The 23,875-nt window shown below is 37.4% G+C and overlaps 2 protein-coding genes across 3 annotated transcripts in view; both read left to right on the plus strand.

The window, feature by feature from the left end:
* PPP4R2 (protein phosphatase 4 regulatory subunit 2) overlaps positions 1–23,875 on the plus strand; it is a 70,453-nt gene that overhangs the window by 40,838 nt on the left and 5,740 nt on the right. For both annotated transcript variants that reach the window (XM_050781355.1, XM_050781356.1), the window contains exons 3-5: positions 7,677–7,847; positions 19,503–19,596; positions 21,485–21,522. In XM_050781355.1, the coding sequence (XP_050637312.1) occupies positions 7,677–7,847; positions 19,503–19,596; positions 21,485–21,522 (303 nt within the window). The remainder of the gene's footprint in view (positions 1–7,676; positions 7,848–19,502; positions 19,597–21,484; positions 21,523–23,875) is intronic.
* On the plus strand, positions 21,535–23,775 carry EBLN2 (endogenous Bornavirus like nucleoprotein 2). Its single transcript, XM_050781359.1, is given in 2 exon segments — positions 21,535–22,715; positions 22,717–23,775. Coding segments are annotated over 2 exon segments (810 nt in total). The 5' UTR covers positions 21,535–22,548; the 3' UTR covers positions 23,360–23,775.

A 23,875-nucleotide genomic window follows, 5' to 3' on the forward strand; every position in this document is an offset into this window, starting at 1 on the left:
TGATTGGTAATTTTAAAGTAGCACATAACTCTGGGGTATACTTTAAAATAGCAGTGAAAGTAATCTGTATATAAAATTACACAAAATAAATGAATACCAAAATTTTAAAAGCCAACATAGCAGACATTGTTAAGATACTTTTGTTTTACTTTCAAACTCAAGATTCTTCAGGATAAAAACCTTTGTATTAAAATATACAGTAATCTCTCACCACTTGTGGCTGTGCCAACTCATTTTTGTATTTCAGTAACAGATTTTAAACTTTAATCACTTACATATGCCTTTCAGTCTCCCTAAATTTAAAAATGGAATGATTATTGTCTTTGCTGTATATCACATGAATTGGTCTTTGGGTTGGATGAAAGGGGGATTTTTTTCCCCCTCTGCTTAATACACAGGTGACTATACCCAAGAAAAAAATTCTAGATTAGATCTTCATAGTCCGTTATCTTGTACAACTGAAAGTGATTCATGAGATAGATTTTAATGCTAATGAGTATTTATTTTTTAAATGAACCATCTGTATATTAGGTTTAGATTATTTAGATTTCTTTATCTCTGTTTCTTTAAAAAGATGTATATACACGTGCCACAAATTTTATTCCTCAAATTTTGTGACTTTGATCTTGGCAGTTCTGATTTCCCCAGTCTTTTTATTTTAAGGTAAGCAGTAAGCAGTAAGATGTTAACAAAAGGGATTGTGTGTTGTAGTGTCCTCCACCAGGGACCACTTCCCTCCCATGGTTCATTTGGCAATGGCTTAGAGATATTTTTTTTACCACTTGGAGTGAGGATTGCTACTGGATAGAGGTCAGGGATGCAAATATCCTACAGTGCACACAGACAGCAGCTCATCGCAAGCTAAAACCCTTTGACTCAAGATGTCCATAGTGCAGAGTTTGAGAAGCTCATTTATTGTTTATATTAAACACCTGCTCCTTGCTTTACTTTGGTCAATGTATTTCCAATTCCTTTTTCTGTAAGGTTCAGCTTAAAGTTCCAACTTTGTCCTGAAGCCCTTCCTTGGTGAGCCTAAACCTACATTGTGATCTCTAGGTTCTGTTGTACTATCACTGAAATCTCTGCAATTAAGTGTTTATGATGTCTTATTTTTTTTTATTTTTTATTTTTTTCTGTTGAGACGGAGTCTTGCTCTGTCACCCAGGCTGGAGTGCAGTGACACGATCCTGGCTCACTGCAAGCTCTGCCTGGCGGGTTCACTCCATTCTCCTGCCTCAGCCTCCCCAGCAGCTGGGACTACAGGCGCACGCCGCCACACCCGGCTAATTTTTTTGTATTTTTGGTAGAGACGGGGTTTCACTGTGTTAGCCAGGATGGTCTCGATCTCCTGACCTCGTGATCCGCCCGTCTCGGCCTCCCAAAGTGCTGGGATTACAGGCTTGAGCCACCGCGCCCGGCCGGAAAAAGGAATATTAAACTAGAATGTCAAATTTGAAAAATATATTCAAATGTTACTTTAGTGATGATGGTTGACTGCAGATTATGGATACATTTTACTTTTATGTCTTTCTGTATTATAATTTCTTACAACGGCTGTACTATTGATGTAATCAGAAAAAACACATTATTTAGTTTTTAAATCCTATTAACATTTTGGAGTAGTCTCAATATTTTTCAATTGACTGACTAATCTGTCCTTTACCATATATCAGATTTTCATTTATGTGTGGGTCTGCTTCTTCGCTGTCTTCTGTTCCACTGATCCGTTTTAATGTTCAGTTAATCAACAAGACGTAATATGATGTTGAATGATAATGTAAAAGAATCTCTTGTTTCGTGCCCCATTTATAGAGGTAGTAATTTGTGTTTTTAAATTAGTCCTTAAAAAGTCATAATTTTGTGTAAGCAACACAGTGTTTTCTTACTTTTGAAAATCTTTCACTTATTTAATTCAGCATTCAGATTAAATACACTTACTTTGTTTACCTCAGTTATATAATTAAGACTGAGTTGTCTGACATTTTAAGTCTTCTGATTGAAATATCTGCCTTTTAAACATTAAGTGTATTTTAAGCCTGTCACCTTTAATGAATGATCAGATCCATTAGATTTTATTGATTCATTGTTCTCAAATTCCTGTTTGATGTTTATAAATGGTGCAGTATTTGCTATCCTTTGGAGTAGCTAATAGTAGTAGGACTCTCCTGTGCTTTGTTGTGTTCTTAGTGTTCCTCACACTTTGTGTGCAATGCAGATAGGCTGAGTAGAGAGTAATCTTAATAGAATTGGGAATGGTAGGAAGCAGTACTTAAGGTGGTTGGCCGCTGGCCACTAAATTGTTGTAGCACCATTTGGGAAAAGAAAAGGTGGACTTTCTGTCCTTAAGCCTCTGGAAAATACGTTTAACCTTTAGAGAATTGTGAGAGAAACATGTTTGAATATGAACTTACGAGCTCCTATGGAGAGAAAAGGTCAGTGTAGAATCTAGCACTAGGATGTATTTATTAGAGATATGAATTGTACTTTCCAACAGGACAAAGTGCAAAAATAGGAAAATGGAAGGGGAGCAGAAAAAGAAAGTGAAGGGAGGTGAAGCTACTTAAAGTTAATGGGTGATTAATTTCAGTAAATTATTGAGTTAATTTCAGCAAAGTAGATTTAAATTTTGAGTATGTATTGGAGGGGATTTTATGTGGAGAAATTTGTTCTGAAGTTGAAAATGTGTTTGTGTTTCATGAGCATCTTTTTAGAATAATTTGATTTTCGTATTGAAAACTAAGGGTTTTTGTTGTTGTTGTTCTCATTTCTACTCATCCAGTGAATGTATGTTCCTAAGAAATTGTTTTTGTTGCCAAGTTTTTAGTTGATTTGCTCATGGCCTATTTTTTGTGCCTGAATATAACTTCTTGTTTTTGGAGATGGAGTTTCGCTGTCGCCCAGGCTGGAGTGCAGTGGCGCAATCTTGGCTCACTGCAACCTCCGCCTCCCGGGTTCAAGCAATTCTCCTGCCTCAGCCTCCCGAGTAGCTTGGACTACAGGTGTGCGCCACCATGCCCAGCTAATTTTTGTATTTTTAGTAGAGACGGGTTTCACCATGTTGGCCAGGATGGTCTGGATCTCTTGACCTCATGGTAAGCCTGCCTCAGCCTCCCAAAGTGCTGGGATTACATGCTTGAGCCACTGCGCCTGGCCTCTGAATTATATAACTTTTAGGGAAGCATTTTCTTATTTTTTTTTTTTTTTTGAGACGGAGTCTCGCTCTGTCGCCCAGGCTGGAGTGCAGTGGCCGGATCTCAGCTCACTGCAAGCTCCGCCTCCCGGGTTCACTCCATTCTCCTGCCTCAGCCTCCCGAGTAGCTGGGACTACAGGCGCCCGCCACCTCGCCCGGCTAGTTTTTTGTATTTTTTAGTAGAGACGGGGTTTCACCGTGTTAGCCAGGATAGTCTCAATCTCCTGACCTCGTGATCCACCCGTCTCGGCCTCCCAAAGTGCTGGGATTACAGGCTTGAGCCACCGCGCCTGGCCCTAGGGAAGCATTTTCTGTTTTTGTTTTTATCAAATAGCTGTCCTCCATCAAAAAGCTGTATCTTTCACATTTTATGAATGCCCTCCCCATATATATATATGGAATAGTATCACTTGAATTGCATCGTATTGATCTAATTTAGAGTAACTGCTTGATTTATTTGAAAGTTAAGACTACAGTGTGTTCATAATTCATGTCAATTTATGGGGCTTAATTTCTGTCTCATGAGTTAGTACCATAGAGTCTTTTAATCTCTTCAGAATTTCCATTACCTGGGGTCCCATTCCTCTTGTCTGGCTGTTCCCATTAATGTGCTTTTTTTGGACCTCAAAGATGTCATGTCAGATGGTTGATGGATGAGATTAAAACACACCACAAGACCCTATGCATATGTAAATCTGAACTCATAAAATACTATGAATTAGTGGGTGATTATTAAAAGTACAAAAAATTATTAAAGAAATGAAAAGTATAATCCTATTTTAGTGTAACTTTCCCTGGTATGTTTATGAAGTGCATGTGGGGAGTCTTATAAAGTTTAAAGATAAATTTTAGGAACCAAAAGCAATTGTACATTAAGAAGGATTCTTATTAGGCATATCAAAAATTCTGTGATGTGCAGATCTGCTTGTTAAACCTCAAATTCCCCTTTCTAAAATAGGATAGGGAAAGGAAAAAAGTAATCATGCAAATAGCTTTTCATCCTCACCATTTTAAAAAGTAGTAGCGGTAAAATACATTATTGACTCATTTAATAGAATGGAATTGTTGGATTACAAGTCTGCATTTACCTTCCTGAGGAACTGCCAAGTACTTTCCAAAGCAGCTACACCATTTTACATTCCCACCAGTAATGTATGACATTACCAGTTTCCCCACATCAACCCAGCACTTGTTTATTATTCATCTTTTTGATTATAGCCACCCTAGTGGGTGTGAAATGGGTGTCTCCTTGTGGTTTTGATTTGCATTTCTGTAATAGATAATAATGTTGAGCATCTTTTCATATGCTTATTGGCCATTTGTGTATCTTCTTTGTGGTGAAATACCTATTGAAATATATGTAATGTAAACCTTACCATTTTAACAATTTTAAGTGTACAGTTTATTGGCATTAAGTACACTCACAATGTTACATTACCATCAAGATCATCCATCTGCAGAACTTTTCATCTACCCAAACTGAAACATTGTACACATTAGAGAGTAAGTCCCTGCACCTTCCTCCCCACAGTGTCAGACGACTGTCTCTAAATTTGACTATTCTTGATACCTCGTATAAGTAGAATCATACAGTAGTCGTTCTTTTTGTGTCTGGCTTATTTCACTTTGCATAATGCCATCAAGCTTCATCCATGTCGTACCACGTTGGAATTTATTTCAGATTAAAGACTGTGTGTGTGTGTGTGTGTGTGTGTGTGTGTGTGTGTGTGTGTGTGTGTGTGTGTGTATCTCACATTTTGCTTATCCATTCATGTGCTCATAGCACATTTGGGTTGTTGGGTTTTGGGGATCTACTGAGAAATGGGATTCCTGAATCATAGGGTGGTTTCATAATTTTTTTTTTTTTTTGAGGAACCAAACTGCTTTCCACAGTGACTGCCTCGTTCCCACCAGCCATGCACAAGAGTTTCAGTTTCTTGGCCAGGCGCAGTGACTCACGCCCTTCGGGAGGCCGAGGCGGGCTGATCACGAGGTCAGGAGTTAGAGACCAGTGTGGCCAACATGGTGAAACCTTGTCTCTACTAAAAATACAAAAAAAATGGCCGGGCGCGGTGGCTCAAGCCTGTAATCCCAGCACTTTGGGAGGCCGAGACGGGCGGATCACGAGGTCAGAAGATTGAGACCATCCCGGCTAACACGGTGAAACCCCGTCTCTACTAAAAAATACAAAAAATCAAAAAAACAAAGAAACTAGCCGGACGAGGTGGCGGGCGCCTGTAGTCCCAGCTACTCGGGAGGCTGCGGCAGGAGAATGGCGTAAACTCAGGAGGCGGAGCTTGCAGTGAGCTGGGATCGCGCCACTGGACTCCAGCCTGGGCGACAGAGCGAGACTCCGTCTCAAAAAAAAAAAAAAAAACAAAAAACAAACAAAAAAATTAGCTGGACGTAGTGGCAGGCGCTTGTATTCCTAGCTATTTGGGAGGCTGAAGCAGGAGAATTACTTGAACCCCGGAGGCAGAGGTTGCAGTGAGCCGAGATTGCACCACTACACTCCAGCGCTGGCAACAGAGTGAGACTCTTGTCTCAAAAAAAAAAAAAAAAGTTTCAGTTTCTCTACATCCTTGGCCAGCCAATACTTGTTCACTTGTTTTTTGGATAATAGCCAACCCTAATGGGTATAAAGTGGTATCTCATTGTGATTTGGATTTACATTTCCCCAAGATTAATGGTGTTAAGCAGCATCTTGTGTGTTTGCTGACCATTTGTATATCTTCTTTGGAGAAGTACGTATTTAAGTACTTTGCCCATTTTTAAATTGGGTTTTCTTTTTTGTTGAGTTGTAGGAGTTCTTTATATATTCTGGATATTAACTCCTTATCAGATAAAAGATTTGCGAATATTTTCTCCCATTTCACGATTTGACTTTTTACTCTGTCGATAGTATCCTTTGATGCACAATTATTATTATTATTATTTTTTTGAGACAGAGTCTCGCTCTGTCACCCAGTCTGGAGTGCAGTTGCGTGATCTCAGCTCACTGCGAGCTCCGCCTCCCGGGTTCACGCCATTCTCCTGCCTCAGCCTCCTGAGTAGCTGGAACTACAGGTGCCCGCCACCACACCTGGCTAATTTTTGGTATATTTAGTAGAGACGGGGTTTCACCATGTTAGCCAGGGTGGTCTCGATCTCCTGACCTTGTGATTCACCCGCCTCGGCCTCCCAAAGTGCTGGGATTACAAGCGTGAGCCACTGCGCCTGGCTGATGCACAGATATAATTCAGTTTATCTATTTTGTTGCTTGTGCTTTTGGTATCACACAGTATCTTTATTTAAGAGACAGGGTCTTGGTCTGTCGCTCAGGCTGGAGTGCAGTGGTGTGATCTTGGCTTACTGCAGCCTCCACGTCCTGGGCTCAAGCAATCCTGTTGCCTCAGCCTCCTGAGTAGCTGGGACTAGAGGTGCATATCACCATGCCTAATTTAAATTAATTAGTAATTAATTATTTTGTAGAGATGGGATATTGCTGTTTGCCCAGGCTGGCTTCTATAGAAGTTCCTGGGCCCAAGTGATCTTTCTGTCTCAGCTTCCTAAAGTGCTGGGATTACAGGCATGAGCCACCACACCTGGCCCCATATAATATTTTTACGTGGACACTGGTTGCCTTCAGAATATTTTGGGAATATATCAGGAAGTTTTCGAGCTCTCAGTGAAGAATAAAAATTTTCCAGACTTTCAGTTTTTTGCTTAGAAGTTCAAATTTTTATCATTAGTAACAAATATTATCAGTTATTTATCTTACAGTGACAGGTTCACTTTATTTATTTTTGAGAAAATGCCTACCACATTCTCCTATTTTTTTTTTTTTTTTTTTTCTGAAATGGAGTCTTGCTCATCGCCCAGGCTGGAGTGCAGTAGTGCGATCCTCAGCTCACTACAACCTCCACCTCCTCAGTTCAAGCGATTCTCCTTGCCTCAGCCTCCTGTGTAGCTGGGATTACAGGCATGCACCACCATACCTGGCTGATTTTTGTATTTTTAGTAAAGACAGGGTTTCACCCTGTTGGCCAGGCTGATCTCGAACTCCTGACGTCAAGTGATCCACCTGCTGAGATTACAGGTGTGAGCCATCACACCCAGTCTGCTAATGTAAATAAGCTTTATTTGTGTGGCAGACCTTTCAGGTAAAAATGCTGTTTTATGAAAAATAGCTAGTTCAGCTGGTAACAGTCTAAAGGTATTGTTCTTGGAGAATGCCATACCTTTTTGATATGCAGCATAATTTTTTAATGTATATTTCTCATTTTTGTTACACAGCATATTTAAAAGATGTATTCAGGGGTTGGGATTTAATGAAATTAGTAATTTTTATATCTTTTATGCATGCTCCTGAATGACGGTATTCTCATTACTAATTATTCACATATTCTGTTAGTGTTAGTGTCATAGTATATTCTGTATTTGTGTTTTGTGTTCAAGAATTGTAAAACTCATGGTATTACGTATTTTTTAATTTTTTGCTTATAGGATTCAGTGGTCCCAATTTAAAGGCTATTTTATTTTCAAACTGGAGAAAGTGATGGATGATTTCAGAACTTCAGCTCCTGAGCCAAGAGGTCCTCCCAACCCTAATGTCGAATATATTCCCTTTGATGAAATGAAGGAAAGAATACTGAAAATTGTCACTGGATTTAATGGGTATGCACTTAATACTGTTTTAAAGATTTAATTTTTAGCAGAAGATTATAGATTTTTCTTTTAGTTTTGATGTGTCTGGTTGATGATTGATTATCCATTAGAATAAATTATTTGTTTCTAGTGACATGTACTTGATGAGTTTTAGCTTACAACTATTTAAAATATTTACAGCCTTTTAAAAAACTTGAACCACCTTTTTATAGGTATCAATGGAAACATTCATTTATCAGGAAACATTTTAATGGTTTTTCTTTCCTGTTTTATATTTGGTGTTATGTCTTCATACTTTATACAGAACCTTTATATCATTGAGAAATCACATTTCTTTTAAAATGAAGTACTAATTTATGAAAGTATTTTAGTGAGTTTTTGTTTAGACTTTTGGATCCTCATTTCTCTCCCAAGTAACCCCTTGCTTGTTAGTTACAAGTAACCATTTTTGGGCCCTTGTAAAACATTAAAAACACCAAAAAGATATTCTGTACAAAAGTAAAACTCCCTTTGTTCGTTTTGTTTTGTTTTTGAGACAAGTGTCTCGCTCTGTCGCCTAGACTGGAATGCAGTGGTGCGATCTTGGCTCACTGCAACCTCTGTCTCCCGGGTTCAAGCAGTTTTCCTGCCTCAGCTTTCTGAGTAACTGCCACCACACCCGGCTAATTTTTTGTATGTTTAGTAGAGATGGGGTTTCACCATGTTAGCCAGGATGGTCTCGATTTCCTGACCTCATGTTCCACCCACCTCGGCCTCCCAAAGTGCTGGGTTTACAGGCGTGAGCCACCGAGCCCAGCAGTACTCATTTTTAAAGAAATGTTACTGTGTCTCATATTCTGTCATTTTAAATTCTTTGTTTTTAGGACTTTTTTTTGGTTTTGTTTTTTGTTTTGTTTTGTCTGGAGACGGAGTCTCGCTGTCGCCCAGGGTGGAGTGCAGTGGCATGATCTCAGCCCACTGCAACCTCCGCCTGCCGGGTTCAGGCAATTCTACCTCAGCCCCCCGAGTAGCTAGGCTAGGACTACAGGCACGCACCACCAAGCCCGGCTAATTTTTTTTTAATTTTTAGTAGAGATGGGGTTTCACTATGCTGGCCAGGCTGGTCTCAAACTCCTGACTTCGTGATCCACCCACCTCAGCCTTCCAAAGTGTTGGGATTACAGGTGTGAGCCTCTGCGCCCAGTCAGGACTTTGTATTTTTACGGTTTCCTTTATTTGAAGGGAAGAAGTGTATGTGAAGTTGAATTATTCAATATTTAGTTTGGCGTTAATTTGGGCTGTGGAACAACAACAATGCTAAATATAATGAATTGTAGTTTTTCTAACCATGAATTCATAGTTAGAATTAGATATTATTTGAAGGATTTCAATTGTATTTTTAGATGGCATAAATGGCTTGATTCTTTAGGTATTTAATTGCATGGGATTTCAAAATAAGATAGTATAATCCAGTTAATGGTTTGCTTTACATCATATTCCACTGTTTTTAGGTTTAAGAATTTTGCTTGAAATGTCAAACCCTTATGCCTTGACTTTGGGTCTGTTACAAAAATACTTTGGGGGAAGAAATCACAGCTTTTGTCTTTGAGGTTCATCAGTTATAGTTACCCCCGGGGGCCTGGGATGGGAAGGAGAGACCTGTTTTCACTTTGCACCCTGTTGGACTGTTGAAAGTATTTAACCATATGTATATATTTCCATATCGATCTTAATTTTAAAATTTTTCAGAAAAAGGAAAAAAAAAACATTTCAGAAGCACTTATCCAAGAAATAGCCACATGATACGTTTTAGAAGCATGTTGCATAAGATTTACTGTTGAACTAAATACATTCAAGATAAGAATACTTCTCGGGGTTATTTGTAAATTGTACATATATATAAATAGTACTTAGATATAGTGACTCATCTTTTATTTCAATAAATTATGGCCGTCATTTAAAAATAAAAGTTAAGGTGAAACAGGTCAAATTATGCCGCTGCTTAGTAAGCAGATTTACTTGTGATTCTGACTTAGTAATAGCAAATACCATTTTCAGTTCTTTCACATTAAGTTGGGCTAGAAACAAATACATGTATTATATAATTATGTATACATATTATAATAAAAATATAAATGTAATTGTGTATTACGTATTTATTACATAAATCTAAATATTTGTAATTTCTTAATCTGTAAAAGAGGTAATTCACCTACTTCAGAAAATGATTTGAGCAGTCATTAAATGCTTGAGCATTCTTTTAAAACTTATTTTTGAACCGTTTTTATTTTATTTTATTATTTTATTTTATTTTATTTTATTTTAGTCAGAGATGGAGTCTTTGTCACCCAGGCTGGAGTGCAGTGGTGCCATCTGGGCTCACCGCAACTTCCGCCTCCCAAGTTCAAGCTATTCTCCAGCCTCAGCCTGTCAAGTAGCTGGCATGACAGGTGTGTGCCACTGCACCCAGCTATTTTTTAATTTTTATTTTATTTATTTTATTTTATTTTATTTATTTATTTTTGTATTTTTAGTAGAGACAGGGTTTTACCATGTTGGCCAGGCTGGTCTGGAACTCCTGACCTCAAGTGATCTACCTGCCTCAGTGTCCCAAAGTGCTGGGATTACAAGCATGAGCCACTGCACCTGGCCCGAACTTCTATTTTTTAAATCTGATTTTTCAGAATGGCAGTTTATGAATCACTTTTTCTGAGCAGGCAGAATCTAAGTCTTATTTAATCAGTGATACATTAAGATTTTTCTATTTTTAATTTACTTTTTTGGTCTGTATTTTAATATATGGGTATGTTGAAACGTCTAAAATTTTCAATTTTTGCGTTTTATATATACAGTTTTTAAAAATATTTACTAAGAAGTAACATTTTGTTGGTTTTCCACCAGTTTGAGGGTTTGTCCATTCTTATACATTCCTCCCCCCAATTTGTAATAGATTATCTTTAAATTACAAAAGTGGTGTATGTTCATGCTTTAAAAAAGATCCCCAGTGTTACAGAAGTACATAAAGAATGAAAGTAGAATCATGCTATATGCTAGTTGTAATTTCCTTTTAGAGAAGCTTCAACATGTCTATATTAGTACATTTAAAGCTATCTTTTTATTTATTTGAAATGGCTGCATTGCTTTCTATTATGTGAGTAGATTATAAGTTTTTATTTGCCTGTCCTGATTGATGGTAGGCATTTATTTTTTTGGCTGTTAACGAGCAGTGCTTGTAGTGAGCATCCTTCCACATATGTTTTGTTGATGAATGTCATGTTTTGAATATATGTATAGATTGTTGCCTCTTTTTTTTGAGGTGGAGTTTCGCTTTTGTTGCCCAGGCTGCAATGGAGCGATCTTGGCTCACCGCAACCTCCCCCTCCTGGATTCAAGGGATTCTCCTGTCTCAGCCTCCCGAGTAGCTGGGATTACAGGCATGTGCCATCATGCCCAGCTAATTTTTGTGTTTTTAGTAGAGATGGGGTTTCTCCATGTTGGTCAGGCTGATCTCGAATTCCTGACCTCAGGTGATCCTCCCACCTTGGCCTCCCAAAGTGCTGGGATTACAGGCGTGAGCCACCACACCCGGCCACATTGTTGCTTTTTTTAATTTGTAGAAATGTAATTGCTAGTTTAGCTTATGAACACTTAATTTTCAGTTTATCAATACTGCAAAATTGACTTAGCAAAATGTGGTTGTTGATGCTTTTTTCATTTGTAGTAAGTGCAGATACTGTAATTCTTCAGTACTCTATATGTGTCTATATTTGTGTTTCTTTGGTTGCAAGTGAAATGGAACATCTTTTTATGTACTTACAGCCTTTCTGTGAATTGCACTTTATATCCTCTTTTGGCTTTCTTTTGCTAATTTTCTTATTGGTAAGTTTTTGTTATTTTTGCTTTTAATTTGTGAAAGTTTTATATTAAATGCTTCCTAGTATTTTCCTATAAGAAAGATTATCCATTTTCTAAATTATTTTAGTGTATTATCACAGTACAAGTGGGGTTTTTTGTTTGTTTGTTTTTTGAGACACTCTTGTCACCCAGGCTGGAGTGCAGTGGCGCAATCTCAGCTCTCTGCAACTTCTGCCTCCCAGGTTCATGCCATTCTCCTGCCTCAGCCTCCAGAGTAGCTGGGACTATAGGCGCCTGCCACCACGCCCGGCTGATTTTTTTGTATTTTTAGTAGAGACAGGGTTTCACCGTGTTAGCCAGGATGGTCTCGATCTCCTGACCTTGTGATCTGCCTGCCTCGGCCTCCCAAAGTGCTGGGATTACAGGCGTGAGCCATTGCGCCCGGCCAGAGTACAAGTTTTTCCCTCTTTGAAGTGGAAATTGTCCATGCATTTGTTTACTTGATATCCTGAACTATAAGCTTCTGGAGAGCTGGGGTAACAGGCTTTTCCAAACAAGGCCTAGAAGAGTGAGTGCCTGAATATAGTAGGTTCTCAAACAGACAAGTATGGATTGACTAGATGCATGGATGGATGGATGAATGAGTAAAGAAAAGAATAAATATTGAGTAACTGGGCACTAGAAAAAAAAAATAAAAGAATAAAAGTGTATTTATATCTGTATTTTGTGTATTGAGGCATAGAAGAATCACAGTGGAATGCTTAATTTCTTTTTTTCTTTTTTTTTTTTTGGTCATTTTCTTGTCTTTTAAAATTACTTTGGAACTTTAAAATTTCATAAAAGATGGATTATAGCTACTCTCCAAAACTGAAGTTACAGTTTGAGAAACACCAAAAATTAAAATGAATGAAACTAAAAATTTTAATGAAATGGTCAATTAAAAGACCATTTTATGCCCTCTGATTGGGATTATAATAAAAAACAGTATACGGGTTTACTCAAACCAGGGCCATTTATGAAAATCCTCTTCCTATTACAGAGACCATGAATATAATTTAGGAATTGCTAATAGGTAATGGTTCATTCCTATAATGGCATATACATGAAGAGGCATTTTGAGGAATAGAGAGCGTGTAAGTTACATTCCTGGAAGTTTTAAAAGATACCATTTTATGTTCTCTGAATTTTTCAAAATGAAAGAATAATGAATATAAAAGTAAATTAATCTCTCAAGTCTTGACCCTTTCTTGTCAATGCTGTTATCTCTAAGACCTCTCTGAAGTAGGCCACCTCCTCACTCTGTGAATAGTAGACTAAAATAGCGTTCTTATATATTTATGAGGAGGTCTGGAAAGTGGAAACTTTTTTGATACCTAATAATCTTTATATCATCTGTTAGGCAAGTACAGTCAGTCACAGCTGAGAGTATTGCTCGTGATCTTTTAAAGTTATATATGAGACTTTTGTACTCCAAAATCTGGATTGTAGAATAAAACATAACTGCCATTTGATTTTCAGTTTGTGTGTGGTTTGCTTTACGGTTAGCTCCAGATAATTTGGGGACTGAGAGAATGGTTCTTTAGCCATTTATTACTTTTTTGTCTGACACTGTTGATCCACTTTATTGCTTCCTGATTTTTGTGCTCCCTAATTGACTGGGGAAAATAGGTGGTTGTGCTGTTAATTATTTGTGTGTTTGTTGAGTATATTAGTTAAAATGTACTTATTTGTGGCAGATTTCTGTCTCTCTCACACAAACCCACACCCACCCCCCCCCTACTTGTTTTTTCTTTACCCCCTTTCTTTCTCTTAGGATAATTACTTGAGAATTGGCATTATTATGTAACCACCCCTCCTTACTGTTCCCCACCTGGTCTTGTCTAGTGGTAACATGGCTTGATGTGATACTCTCTTTAATAAACTTAAAAATTGAAAATAACAGAAGTTAATTAACGTTTTCTTGCTAGTTATATTTAATGCAAATAAAATAACAATTCATACTATAGGAACTCCAAGAGATGATTAACTTTGTTAAAAGTTTTGACAATTGCTATAGATGAATTTTGGGTTAAGGAGTGGTGCAGACTTTAGTTTACTTACATCATTGGGGTTCCTTATTATTATTAAAAGAGGCAAATTAGCCAGGCGCGGTGGCTCATGCCTGTAATCTCAGCATTTTGGGAGGCTGAGGCAGGCAGATCACAAGGTCAGGAGATCGAGACCATCCTTGGTAACATGGTGAAACCCCATCTCTACTAAAAATACAAAAAATTAGTCGGGTGTGCTGGCAAGTGCCTGTAGTCCCAGCTACTCTGGGAGGCTGAGGCAAGAGAATCGCTTAAACCAAGGAGGCAGAGGTTGCAGTGAGCCGAGATTGTGCCGCTGCACTCCGGCATGGGTGACAGAGCGAGACACCATCTCAAAAAATAAGTGAAATCTGTCATTTGATTTGAGGCTTAAAATTATATGTGTATGAATTTTTTTTGGTGGGGACAGAGTGTTGCTCTGTTGCCTGGGTTTAAGCAATTCTCCTGCTGCAGGCACTTGAGTAGCTGGGATTACAGGTGTGCATCAACCACGCCTGGCTAATTTTTGTATTTTTAGTAGAGACGGGGTTTCGCCATGTTGGCCAGGCTGGTCTCAAACTTCTGACCTCAGGTGATGCACCCGCCTTGGCCCCCCAGAGTGCTGGGATTACAGGTGTGAGCTACTGCCCCCGGCTAATTTCGCCTCTTTTAATAATGATAAGGAACCCCAATGATGTAAGTAAACTAGTGTCTGCAGCACTCGTTAACCCAAAATTCGTAAATATAAATATTTATGAATGTGTATGTTTATGTAAATATTAAAGCCTGAGTACAGAAAGAGCATATTGCTTCAAGTAAAGCTAATATCACATTATTCTAATGGTATTTCTGACTTTTGTAAGACTTTGTAGGTGTAAACAAAATTATGAACTTATTCAGTCTTTGATAATAGAGATATTAGTTTCCATGAAGTTGGTTAAGTTTAAATCAGTATTTATGTTAACTAAGACATCACTAATGTCATTTAGTCAGAAAAGACAGTAAAATCTACATATACATGGGTAAAACGAAAGTGAATGACTGTTTTGACTTTTTTTTTTAGTGGGATGTTGGATTTTTATGGTCATTTCTTTAGCTTTTTACTCCAATAGCCTCTGTGCTACATGTTACCTTCCTTTGTCTTTTTCATGTTGAAAAATTGCTTATATAATATAAAGTTAAGATAGTTAACTGATTTTCTTAAGAGTCTGAATGAAGTGTGCACTTATTTTTTGAGTGCCTTCTTTTCAACTTAGTACTTTTATAGAAATTTAGGTTAAAATACATACTTAGGACATTATTTCTTTAGTGTTTAGCCTTACGACTTAAATTTTATTTTTTAAAAAAATAGCATTGAATTGCTACTTTATGTTGAGATGTCTTTCCCTGATATTCAGCAACTTTCTTGGTATTTGAATTTCCGTAGCTTTTAGGTGTACAAGACTTCTGCTTAAAAATAAATAAATAAATAAATTGGGACAGCTTGCATTCAAATTAAGATATATAAGGTAAAATGTACGATCCTATTAATTAGGGTTAGTTGTTTTCCTTGGAATTAAGGGGAATATTTTTAAAGACAGAGCTGTACTTTTGGTTTTGTTGGTCTTTGGACCATTTGTGCCTTCCCACAATCTCTGTCAAAGAGTAGACGGAATGATGACAATAAGAACCAAGATTTATTGAGCTTTCTAAAATATTTTAGGCACTGTTAGATGATTTAATACGCCATATACATTATGTCATATTTAGTCGTCATGATAATCTTTAAAGTGTACTTGTTTAGAACCCTTGTTTTCAGACAAGACTCATAAGACCCATGAAGACTTAGGTAAATTTGGTTTGAGTAAGGTCTCCTAGTGGGGTAACATACGTGTGTGTGTGTGTGTGTGGTGTGTGTGTGTTAAAATATGTATATATTTAGCAAAGGTGGATCCTTAATGTGTGTGTGAGGGTTTAAAAAAAATGTTACTGGATGTTGTAGGCACAGTTTTTAAAAATTTGAGCTGCTATCTAGTCATGTCCTTTTTTCAGTTCCTTCTATCTTCTTAGTTTTCCATTTTACCATGAATAAATCAGATGATATATCTGCAGAGTAAAGCCAGATGCTGCTTTTTTTTTTTTTTTTTTTTGTTAATTTGAGACAATCTCTCTATCACCCAGGCTGGAGTGTAGTGACTCGATCTCGGCTCACTGCAACCTGTAACCTCCACTGCCCGGGTTCAAGCAATTCTTTTGCTTCAGCCTCTCGAGTAGCTGGGACTATAGGCCAGGCTGGTTTTGAACTCCTGACCTCAGGGGATCCGCCTGCCTCACTGTGCCTGGCCCAAAGCTTTTTGTTTTACAGTATACCTTTGCTAATGAACATCTGGTCACCACTCCCCACCAAATTTAAGGATTTCAGTTCAGACTTTTCATTGAGAATGAGTGGCATGTGTGTTTAACACTCCTCTCCGTATATTTGCTTTTCTTAGTAGGTGTGGAAAAAGTCTTAATATTTTCAGAAGTTAGAATAAACTATTTTGTATGCTATGTCTAATGGATGAGTATCAGAGAGCAGAGCTTTCATATACTCATACCAAATGCATTCATTTTGTACTGGCTTATCTGGTTTATTCTTGTGCCTCCTTTTAGAGGCCTACCTCAAATTGTTTTCCCCATGTCATGCCTACTAAGCTTGGCGTACAGTTTATTCTGTCTCCATGGCACTTTCTATACAACGTTGTTATTTATTACTGCAATTGTAATTGTTTACATGTCTTTCCACTGTGCTGTTGAGCAAGGTTGGTATTTCTAGTTTATAATAGGCTCTTATATGTATGGAATAAGTTTAAAAGTACAGTGTGTATGTAAAAGACCTTTCAATGCTGTTGTTACATTCATTTATCATGCTAATATTTCCAGTAGATACATTGATTTGCAGGAAGTGTTTGGTTGGGTTTTAGACTGTCATGTGAGAAAAGGAAGTGTTGTGTGACATTTCAGTGCCATCTATTGGATACTTGATAAAATGACTTTTAAAAGCTTCTTTTACTTTTTGAAATAACAGTCATTTGAAAAAAGTTTCTGAAATTGTCTAAGAACTTAAACTCATTTTATCATAGGCTGTTATTGCTAGCATTGCTATGTAAACACATACCCCCCCTCCCAAAGCAGTATTAATATTAACCAACACATAAAATATTAATAATTGGCTACAATTTAACTTAGATTTCTAAAGAAAATTAGCCAAAACATTCAGTGTAAATGTTGTTAAACAAGAAGTTTTAAAATACTCATCTGTTAAAAGTAATTTTAATTAGTGAGAAAACATTAGGTTTTAATGTGGGAAAGAATTTTAGTTGGAAGAAAAAGCATAACGACTAGACAGTATTTTTCAGTTAAGTACTATTTGAATACCCAAACACTTGTTCAATACCCAAACTGTTGGTGCGATTTTGTATATTTTGAATAATAAACTTTTAATTACAGTGTCACTATGGGGTGATGAATGAGGAAAATAGCTTAGATGTGGTGTGTGTGTAAGGTTTGAAGAGCAGTGAACTAGAAGAGGAGCTAAGGTGAGTTATACCACTAACATTCCGAAGTCCACGATGATACTGGGTTTCATGGACAGACAGTTGAGAAACTGACACTGTTTGTTATACATGCGGAAAATGCTTAAACATTTTAAAAGTGGAGTTTTGTGTATTAGCTATAGATTTCCAATTATGTGTTGTCTTTATAGGAATGAAACAGAAGATGTGTAAGCTTATTGTTTCATAATTAATAATGCTGTTGGTGTGCTTTGTACTTCCCCATTTAAAGGGATTCTTCGTTTTGACATTATACTTCACTCTGAGTAGATTTTCAAAAGCAAAAAAGTATTCTTCCTCAGAAACCCAGAGCAATTTCTAGTTGCTTCTGAATGTTTGTGTTTTCAGGCAAACATTGAATCTTTTATTCTGTGCCTTGTCTTTTGGTAAAACGGTTTTCTCACTTTTAGGTTTGGATTCGATTTTAGGTTTGAGACAAAAGATTGATTCTTGGACTCTCAAATTTATCTAAAAACATTTGTTCTCCTATCAATAACATGTACTTTAAGCATCTTCAGAATTTTTTGCACGTTATACTTTGAACATAAGAATAGCATTGACACAAAGAATATTAGAACCAAATGTAGTTTATCCAGTTAGAAAATAAATAACTATAATTTTGTAAAGTATGTGTGGTACAGTGGAAAGGACATGAGATTTGAAGTTAGACTGGGTTTGAGTTCTGGCATTATAACTAGCTGATATACCTTGTGGTGGAAGAAAATTCTGTGTCACACTGCCTATAAAAAGTGAAGACCTTTGTGAATGTTAACTATTAATTTGAGGCTTTATAATTCTTTTCATTAAAGAGAATAAATAGATTGGTATGGCAGACACTGAAGTCTGAAGATTTATGTTTGTACTTCTTAGCTGCATTTGTCGTACCTCGTGCTCATAACTGCTGTTCTATTCAGTTTGTAATACTTATGAATGCTAATAGCTACATGAGCTCAAAACTTAAAAATATTTATAAAATGATTTTAGTTCCAACTTATATCAGTTTTGTATTTACTACGATCAAGCAAAAATTGAAGTATAGTGAAAGTATTCGGTAAAGTTAAATAAATATTGTGTATATTTTAAGTTGGATTAAACGTGTAGATTATATATGAAATTGTAATAATGGAGCAGAACCGCATTTAAAATACTTTATTTGTGGTTTTGTGTGAACATTTTAAAGAAACCTTTCAGTGCAGAAGAATACTTGAGGAAAATTTTCTATATTAAATAAACCCCAGCTTGATTATTATTTGTGTTACTTCTGTTGTAACACAAATCAAATTATCAGGATTTAGAATATTACATAAAAATTTTTTCCTCAGTTTTGAAGCTTTCTGTTGATTTTGGGTGTTCTAAGTTGCTTTAAAAAAAATTCCGTGAGTAAATAGTAGGTTTATATGTTTATGGGGTACATGAGATATTTGGATACAGGCATACAATGCGTAATCACATCAGGGTAAATGGGGTGTCCATCACCTCAAGCATTTATGTGTGCTTTGTGTTACAAACAGTTCACTTATACTCTTAGTTATTTTAAAATGTACAATAAATTATTGTTGTCAACCTGTTGTACTATTAAATACTAGATCTTATTCATTCTATCTAACTATATATATTTATTTATTTATTTTTTGGAGACGGAGTCTCGCTCTGTCGCCCAGGCTGGAGTGCAGTGGCCGGATCTCAGCTCACTGCAAGCTCCGCCTCCCGGTTCACGCCATTCTCCTGCCTCAGCCTCCCAAGTAGCTGGGACTACAGATGCCCGCCACCTCGCCCGGCTAGTTTTTTGTATTTTTTAGTAGAGACAGGGTTTCACTGTGTTAGCCAGGATGGTCTCAAACTCCTGACCTCGTGATCCCCCCGTCTCGGCCTCCCAAAGTGCTGGGATTACAGGCTTGAGCCACCGCGCCCGGCCTAACTATATTTTTGTACCCATTAGCCATTCACCTCTCCCCGCCTGCCTTTATTGCTTTTTAAAGGAAGGGAGAGTTGGTTTTTTGTTAAATAGAAAGGTATGCTTATTTTATTGTCTACTTTTAAAAGACTCATCCGTTTATTTCCCTATTATAGCATTTTCTTTTGTAGCTTAACACATGGGTGAGTAGATACAGCTTTACCTAGCAAAAGAAATAATGTTCCTAGTTCTCTTGATTATCAGTGATCTCACACTGTAAAATTATATTTTTTTGCAGTATCCCTTTTACTATTCAGCGACTATGTGAATTGTTAACGGATCCAAGGAGAAACTATACAGGAACAGACAAATTTCTCAGAGGAGTAGAAAAGGTATTTATTTTATTATTGGAATTATATTATGCTGTGGTGTAATAGCTTTTATTTCAGAAAAGAACATTGAGTAAGATCCGTTTCAGGTACCACTTCTTGAAATATGTTTTCTAGCCTACCTTGAGTTTCCCAAATTGTTTTCCAAATTGCATTCTATGTTTTACGGAGAAATTTAATAGGAGCGGGTAGAGGAGGGTTTGTGTGTTGATCATTGAAGTTTGGGGGAAAGCAGCTTATTATTTCTTGGAAATTCATAGTGTACATCAACTTATTAAAGGTTCTGAGAAGTTATAATTGCTATTTTAACTTTATAGAGCGTTTTATAAACTTACCCATGGAATTCATTTTCCCAATTCTGGAGTTCAGAGGTACATAACTTGGGAAACTTGTTGGTGCCAAGCATGTAAATGAGGTATTGAGTAGAAACATGCAGGTCAGATTTAGAGATAAACATTAATGTTTGTGTGTGGAGGGGGTTGAGGGAGTGTTAGAATAAGGGAAGGGTATTCTGAATAAAAGAAATGGTGTGGGCCTGGTGTGGTGGCTCATGCCTGTAATCCCAGCATTTTGGGAGGCTGAGGTGGGTGAATCACGAGGTCAGGAGTTCGAGACCAGCCTGGCCAACATGGTGAAACCCTGTCTCTGCAAAAAATACAAAAACTAACCGGGCGTGGTGGTGCACACTTGTAAACCTAGCTACTCAGGAGGCTGAGGTAGGAGAATTGCTTGAACCTAGGAGGCGCAGGTTGCAGTGAGCTGAGATGGCACCATTGCACTCCAGCCTGGGCAACAAAGCGAGACTCTTGTCTCAGGAAAAAAAAAAAAAAAAAGAAGGAAATGGTGTGAAGAACAAAGACTCAAGGTATTTAAGGGAATGAAAAGTAAGATACTGACTTGTCTTGAGTGAAAAATGAAGGAGCCCTGTGAGAACCAAGATTGGACTAATGGGTTCTAATTTTCAGTTGATGATTGGTCCAAAAACACTTCAGTGTTCATTTAAGGATCTGGTTCAAATTCACTTTATTTTACCCTGGGAACAGGAATCAAAAACCATTACATAGTGATTTACAATAGTTCTTGAGGCCATACTGGATTAATATATTTTGTTGATCCTCTGTACACTCAATTGAATAATATCCCCAAAGGCCAGGAAACTGAGATGGCTCATCAGTACTTATTTTTCAGCTCCAGGAGTTGTAATAATTACATTTTTGAGATCTTTGGATAAAGAAGCAATATGTTACAGTAGTCATATCAGGTGCCCTGCCTTTAAATCAGGGTTGCAGTGCTTCATAGTTGTGTGACCTTGGGCCAGTTTTCTCCTCTGTAAAATGTGGTTAATAATAGGGCTATGAAGGGGATTAAATGCAGAACACTTACTGTGACTCATAATAAACTTTCAGCGAACACTGAATATTAGTAAAGTTATTTTTACCAGGAAGATCATATAAATATATTACAAAAAAGGTTTGAGTCTTTCTGTGGGATATATGATGCAACATAACAGGCTATGGATTGGGTGTTGCTTTGTAAGGAAAATCAATTACATGTGTCCTAAGTACTTCAATCTCTCAACATCTTTGTTGATTCCATCTGAGCTTAGTTCCTCTACTGCATATAGTATATGATGTTAGGGGTCTAGAATAACTAGGACAAAAAATAAGTAGGAAAAAAAATCAGTGGCTGAGTAGGATATTCTCTTTTGGTCCTTTGTAATTGTTTTAGTTTTTGTTTTACCAGTTTTCATTTTTAACCATTTATTTTCCTTCATTAGCAAAATTAGAATCAATGGAAATTTAACCCACCAGAGTGATTTTAGAAACAAATGATTAAACTTTATGTTGTAGTACTTTTCTTCATACTAAATCACTGATTTTTGTTATTGCAGAATGTGATGGTTGTTAGCTGTGTTTATCCTTCTTCAGAGTAAGTATATTTTTTCTATTTCTAGTATATTATTTACTATATTTAATCATTTTATTGCTTCTAATACATTATTCTTAAAACAGACTGAATTTTATATGTAATTAAGTGTGATAACATACTTGTGAACCTACCATTCAGTCCCCAAAGTAGAATATTACTGATAACATCATCTGTATGTTTTTTCTGGTAAAGAGATTTGGATTAAAACGATTGGTGATTTACTGTAATTTTAACATTGTTGGATTTCCATACTGTGGTGGCACCCATGTCCCTGAGATGCCATTCTAGATGCCTTTCCAGGGTATCTCTAGGGCATAATTCCCATGTTTGGAATAGTTACTTGATGGCTTTTCTCTTTATGATGGAAAATATTTCCAGTTGTCAAGATTTATATATGGCAAAGTAAGAATTAAATTTGGACACAATTTCTCAACCCTGGAACTATGGACATTTTGTGCCAGATAATTCTATTGTGAGTGGGTGTCCTGGGGATTATAAGAGGTTTAGCAGTGTCCTTGACCTCTACCCATTTATGCCATTAGTGTTCCCCTCCAAATATCTTTAGACATTGCCAAATGTCCCCTGGAGATGTGAAAGGCAGAGAGGGGAGGTTGTCCCCTGCTGAGAACCATTGGTTTAAGGTTAATCTGACTCTGCTTTCATAGACTACTGAGTTACCCAGGCTGGACTGCAGTGATGAGTGATCGTAGCTCTCTGCAGCCTTAAACTCTTGGGGGCTTACGTGATCCTCCCACCTTAGCCTCCCAAAGTGCTGAGATTACCGGTGTGAACCACCACACCCAGCCCAATTTGTTTTTAGAATGTTCTCAAGAATATACTTACGTTGCTAAATAAGATACTAAAATAATCCCATACTATATTTCTTGACAGAAAAACTATTAAAAAATATATATATATGAGATAAAAATTTCCTTTATGAACAGAATATGTTTTGTTTTCCTAATGAGTGTGAGGTATTTTGGAAAAATGGTAAAGAAGTGCAGAGTCAAGTCATAGTGACTAATAATGGATTCTTTTCTTAAATTGTATGCCTGTGTTAATTCTCACAGTCTTTTTGTTTGGGTCTGTGACAGATCTTACAAAAGATCTTTTAGACCCATGATTCTTACCAAAATGAAAGAATTAAGTCGGAACCAATCACCCACAATGTCTCATCTAAGAAAGGACTCACAGACCAACAGATGACGCAATGGACAGGAGTGGGCTCCCTGACCTTCAAGGAAGTTTTGAGCTATCCGGGAAAAGCAGACAGTATCCACTGGATGCATTGGAACCCCAACCCAGCATTGGGGATGTTAAGGACATTAAAAAAGCAGCCAAGTCTATGCTAGACCCGGCACATAAATCTCATTTCCACCCCGTGACCCCCAGTTTAGTATTCTTGTGTTTTGTATTTGATGGGTTACACGAGACATCACTGAGTGTTGGTGTGAGCAAGAGGTCTAATATTGTGGTTGAGAACAAGAACAAGGAAATGGATACTCCTTGTGCTAGCGGATTCAAAGATATGCCTAACTTTATTGCCCTTGAGAGGTCATCAGTTCTCCGCCACTGCTGTGACCTTTTGATAGGTGTTGCCGCTGGATCAAGTGATAAGATTTGCGCCAGCAGTCTCCAAGTTCAGAGACGATTCAAGGCAATGATGGCATCTATTGGAAGACTTTCACATGGTGAGAGTGCTGATCTGCTAATGAGCTACAATGCAGAATCAGCCATAGACTGGATCAGCTCAAGACCGTGGGTCGGAGAATTAATGTTCACATTTCTTTTTGGAGAGTTTGAATCCCCTCTGCGCAAGCTACGCAAGTCAAGTTAGTTGCCAAGAAAGCACAGATGACAACCTATTATGCTGTGAGAATGTTTCTAGATCAGTGCATGGATGGCTCCATTGCTCTACCTGCCATTGTGTCTGAGATCCCAGTCTTTGAGGAGAAAAAAACAATGGTTAAAAAGACATTGGGGAAATATTTTGAGTTTGGGGGTGTACTTTGCCACCCCATTATTAGGCAGCTATCACCACAAATGTTTCCAAACTTAGCAGCAACGGCAAACTGCTGGCCCAAGAGGAGCAACCCCACATTTTCAGGATTTAAAGCTCCTGATGTTATACCAGGATCAACCATCACACTCCCTTTGCTTCAAATGGCATCTACCCCATAAGATCTTGAGCGGGGAGCATTGGGTGGAATCATGGATCCTTGCACTCTTAACATGAACTAATTCTCGTTATTTTTTTTAAAAAAGGGGGTGTGGTTGTTTACGCCTGTAATCCCAAAACTTTGGAAGACCGAGGTGGGCTGATCACTTGAGGTCATGAGTTCGAGGCTAGCCT

Source organism: Macaca thibetana, chromosome 2 (genome assembly GCF_024542745.1).
Source record: "Macaca thibetana thibetana isolate TM-01 chromosome 2, ASM2454274v1, whole genome shotgun sequence".
In the NCBI taxonomy this organism is placed as follows: Eukaryota; Metazoa; Chordata; class Mammalia; order Primates; family Cercopithecidae; genus Macaca; species Macaca thibetana.